Raw genomic sequence first — 4,902 nt, 5'->3', positions numbered from 1 at the left:
ACTTCCCCCAATTAAGGCACTCGTATCTTCCCCCAATTAAGGCGCTCGTAACTTCTCTTTCTCCCTCTGCCTTAGGTTCTCTACTGTGTTATGAAAGTCTGTTACGTGCTCACGGTGCAGTGTTTTCCTCAGCGTGGGCACAATGACAATTTCTACAGCTGCCCGTAGACTTTCAGAAAACGTCTAGAAAGTGAGGATCTTCTTTGATCCTAATTAATACTTCGAAAATGGCCAACACTCGGAAGTTGCCAGGGGAACAATCAAGGCAGCTTCATCACATAATGGAATTTATTTGCTAAGAAAACCAGGCTAGATGCTACCAAACAGATGTGCAACTGGATTTCAGTACTGTCTCCCTCCCAGTACTCTCCCACTTTATTTTATTCGAATAAAGTAATCAATCATATTTGCACAATGGCTGTGCAGACAGAAAATCCGCGTGTCGCCTGTGGCAGCTACAGACGTGTGGCAGGGAGAGCGTGAAAAAGACATCCAGCCATTCCAGACCTGTTTGAGTATGTGTGTGCTGAGGAGATGGGGGGCGTGGAGGTGGAAAGAAAGATACTCAGATGAGGACAAAAACGCTGAAATCCTGCTGCCGCTCTCACAGTGAGCTGAGAATCACTGTCGAGCTTGTGCTCTCCCTCAGTTTGTCCTTCGCGGTCTCCTCTGGCCACCTGGGAGTGCGCCGGCAGCCAGAGCATTCCAGAGGTCACAGCGGGAGTACTGGGGCAGCCACATCTCCTCTTTGCTCCACCAAAGAGCTTGGGAAATCTGCCCACTTTGCTTCTCTGTTGTGAACTTTCTGATCTCCAGCCTTTTTTGACCGATGTAGCTACAAGGAATGGAGGAGCGTGCCTTCCTTCCCTACTGCGGCAGCAGAATTTGCTTGGAGCAATGGCCTTGCAGGCAGATTTGTGTTAAGGCAGCGCGTGCGTGTCCCAGACGGGGACAGGAGCCTCACTCCCAGGCACTGTGCAAGCGTGGACCAAAGGGGTCATTCTTCCCCAAAAAAGCCTTCCACAGCTGAATCACAACAATCCCGGTGAACCGGGAAAGGCAATGTCAGGCACTCGAAACAACAGATACTGTAGTACATCCGCACACCTCCGATGATTGCGCAATCTGCAGGGTGGATTTGTTACTGGAACAGCTAGGCAATTTGCAAAGCAAGTTCTGTAAGCGCTTGAAATTCCACATTCCCAACAATTTCCCTTTTATTAAGGAGAACGTCCAGCCTGGTCACGTTTTTCACAGGGGCTGGGAATTAACTTTGTGAAGCCATCACAAATGTCAGCGTGACCACTATTTCCTTAGGAGGGAGTTTGCCTGAGGAACAAATGAGCAGCAGGCGAATCAGGGCTGAAACAGGGAGCATCGCCCTTGCTTTACCCCCAGCCTACCGCCTCCTGCTGCGTGTTCATGGAGAACGCGTTACAAAAATACATCGTGACAATAGCGTTGCTCCTTTGCAGCAGGTGAAATGACAGAAGCGTGCCAGTAGACAGAAAGAAGAGCCTCTTAGGCTCGAGAAACCCGAGACAATCACACAGTGTCGTATTTAAACTGGCGTCGATCTGCTATCGGCAATGAGCTGCGCTATCCCACCTCCGTGCCATCCAGACCCGAGTTTGCTGGCTTCCTTCAGCCTGAACCAGCTCAGACTCGCTCCCTGCCCTCGGCCTCCAAGGGGTCTGCCAAAAGGCCGGGGTTCCCTCTCAGGCTCTCCCAAGTGGCAGCACTAGCTCATTTCCAGCACAGCAAGAGGATGGAAGGGTAAAACATTTTCTCGTAACCTTGCTAAGAAAAGCTCTAAGCCGTTTGGCCATATGGAACCTGTCCTCTTCCTCATTTAAAAGGAACCGGCACAAGTATCTAGGGGGATGCGTGGGAAAGAGTTATTGTTTTATTGCTTCGCATCCTATCATCTCTAGCCCGGTTTTCAACGTCTAGGTGACTGCAGTGAAGTGGAAGGGAGGAAAACGGAGCCCTGGTGCTTTTCGCATCAGCTTTCCAAACAATTCCCTTTCCCTGCAAATGGGACCACAGAAAAGAGGCTCAGTCCTACTGCTCTCAGTCCAGAATTCCCGTTAAGGCAAAGGAATGCCGAGGATTGTAGTTTTGGAATGGTGAAAGCCTACCGATGGGCACCGCTTACACAAGCCATTAACCAAACCAAGAAGATTTGATGTTGTAAGATCTGTCTGTTATGTTAACACATGGAAACAGACAGCAGGCAAGCGTGTCCAAATATTTATTTTTTAAAAAGCAAAACTCTGTAAGTAACAAGGGAAAATTTCTTAATTAGGAAACATAGATAGTAATAAAAACATTAGAAAAAATCTTCCATTTGATTTACAGGAACTTATTACAGTTATTCTGGATGTATGATGATACCTCTACACAATAATTCTGTAAATATAACCATGAGGGTTTCTTCAACATTTTGGAAAATGAGCAGATGAATAGAAACCACATGGTCTCACCATGATGACATCTAAATGCTAGTACTTAAAAGTGGTTTTGATCCCCCTTCTTTTTAATTTTCTGTTGGACAGACATACAAAGAGCAGAGGAAACCGCACATACACAATTCCAAAAGGAATTTGTACTAGAATAAATAAACATCCTTCAACACAACAGCACGTTCACTTACATGTAACTTTATATAAATTATGACATTATGCCATACAAAAAAAGACATCCTATGTCTAAGGTTGCAAGGAGCAAAACCCACCGGCTCCCTCAGAATGCAAACGCACAAGGTAAGCAGTGCTGCAACCAGGGCTTCTGGCAGGCGAAGGCAGCTGGAAGCTGCTGGTGACCTTGCGGTGCAGAGTTAACCTTTGGCTCTGGCACAGCAGGCTGCACGGCTTTCCCACAACAGCTGGGAAAGCTTTTTTTTTCCGGGGACACAGCTGTACGATGTGCAAAACAAAACCAAGTTGTGTTCTGGGAGGCAGCAGTTCCCTTCTCTATGCAGAGCTGCTGCGTAGAATAAATGTTAGTACGTGAGTTACTCAAGCCCTTACAAAGGGCCTGTGGTGCGGTGCTGAAGCCTCAGCAGTGCTTTGCTGCTGCTGGAGCCCAGGCAGATTCTTTCCCATGACAGAATTCGGGATATTCCCTATATCTTTTCTGCTGCACAACACCCCGAAAGAAAGGTTTTCAAGGCAGTAAATTTGTACAGCACTTAGAATTGTGCTTTTCAGACAAGGTCCAAATTAAAGATACATTTTACATAGTACTTGCAATATTTAAATAAATGCGATATCAGGTATCATTACATTAAATAAAGTCCTCAATAAATAGGCCGAGCCCAAACGCAGGGCATTTCAGGAGAAGAAAGCCCCCGCAGCCTCAGGCTCGGCGCCGTCTCCCCTCCGCCAGTTCCTTTCCCCCGTCAGTTCTTCTGCGTCGAGCTGAAAGGAAAAAGCCCAGAAGACCGAGATCAGCACTGCCTGCCACCGCCTGCGAGCCGCCGGCTGGCTCGGACGCGGGGCTCGGGGGAGGCGAGAGGGGCTCCCCGCGCTGTGCCGGGCGCTGTGCGGCGGCTGCAGCCGGGACCGGGGCCGCGGCCGCTCCGCTCCTTCCCGGGCCCCCCCGCGGGGCCAAAGCAGCGGCCCCCGGCCGCCGGCGGTACCTGTTGAGGATCCTGGTGAGGATGAGCTTGACCCAGGGCGCGGCGGGGTTCAGGCAGACCGTCTGGCCCTGCTTCGTCGTGGCTCTGCGGGGCGAGGCAGGGGGTGAGGCCGCGGCCGGGGCCGGGGCCGGGGCCGGGGCCGGGGCCGGGCACTTACATGACCTCGGGCACGGCGCAGTGCGGCCCCTCGGCGACGAGCTCGACGCGGGCCAGGCGCCGCGGCGGGATCACCTCGGACACGGTCCGCGGGCAGCGGCAGCGCAGCTCCCCGGCCAGCGGCGCACCTGGCGGGCAGAAGGGAGGGAGAGAGGCGCCGGCTGAGCCTCGGCTCCGGGGCCCCGCGGCCCCCCGACCCGCCCCGACGCCCCGCCGGGCCCCGGGGCGCCGGCACCGCTCGGCTGCGGGGCCGGCTGCCCCCGGCTCAGCCTGCCGGGCCAGCCCGCAGCCGCTTACCCCGGCAGAGCGCGGCGGCGGCGGCCAGGAGGAGGAGGAGGAGGAGGAGGAGGCGGAGGCGGAGGTGCGGGCTCATGGCGAGCGCTGGCGGCGGCGGCGCTGCGGGAGGCGGCTGTGCGGGCCCGTTGTCCGCCGGTGCTTTTATCTCCCGCCGGCAGCCGTCGGGGAATTTCCCGGGCGCGGAGCGGAGCCGGGGGGTGTGCCTGGCTGGGCTCCCCCCCTCCCCTGCCTCCGGCCAGGTGGGGCGGCCGGGCCGGGCCGGACTGGAAGCCCCGGTGCCCCCTTTCCACCGGCGGGTGTCGGGTGCTGAAGGAGCGGGGCAGGGAGAGAAGGGGGGCTGCTCCCTGTCCCGGGAGGCCCCCAGCACAGCGACCCTTTCAGGTGCGGGGAAGGGGGAGGCGTGGCGCTGCACAGCCCCGAGGAACGCTCGGGCTCTGCGCGGGACCTGGAGGAGACTCACCCCATTCTCTGGAAGGAGCTGAGGCTCTTTTGGGGGGGATCTCCGTTTGCTTTCAGGTAGCCTTGGTGCGGGGTGCTGAGCCGAAGGAGGGTTTGGGCTCTGGAGCTTGCCTTGCTGGCTAACCCCGTGCAAGTACGCACCCTCATGCAGTGGGGGTTGCTCCCCCGAGCACCCCTTTCCTCGCCTGCCTTTTGAAAACTGCCAGTCGGGTTTTCCTGCAACTGGGAGACACTCAAATTTCCATACCTACGCTCCACTAATACAAGCCTTCTGTTCCACTCCTCTGCACAGATAGGTCACTCTCTTTGTCCTCGTGACTGTCAGGGCATTTTGCTAACTTTTGTTA

The 4,902-nt window shown here is 54.9% G+C and overlaps 1 protein-coding gene across 1 annotated transcript; it reads right to left on the bottom strand.

Moving 5' to 3' along the window:
* Nucleotides 1–2,253: 2,253 nt before the first annotated feature.
* On the bottom strand, nucleotides 2,254–4,214 carry LOC148051632 (alveolar macrophage chemotactic factor-like). The gene is made up of 4 exons (XM_087735687.1): nucleotides 4,097–4,214; nucleotides 3,801–3,927; nucleotides 3,644–3,727; nucleotides 2,254–3,422 (listed from the first exon to the last, which is right to left on the bottom strand). The coding sequence occupies exons 1-4, from the start codon at nucleotides 4,170–4,172 to the stop codon at nucleotides 3,404–3,406; spliced, it is 306 nt and encodes a 101-aa protein (XP_087591813.1). The 5' UTR covers nucleotides 4,173–4,214; the 3' UTR covers nucleotides 2,254–3,403.
* Nucleotides 4,215–4,902: the final 688 nt, after the last annotated feature.

The sequence above is a fragment of the Nipponia nippon genome, unplaced genomic scaffold (genome assembly GCF_047370975.1).
Source record: "Nipponia nippon isolate SJK-2023a ecotype South Korea unplaced genomic scaffold, ASM4737097v1 scaffold_6, whole genome shotgun sequence".
NCBI lineage: Eukaryota > Metazoa > Chordata > Aves > Pelecaniformes > Threskiornithidae > Nipponia > Nipponia nippon.
Note: the sequence above shows the minus strand (reverse complement) of the source record. Positions and strands in the feature narration are given on the sequence as shown.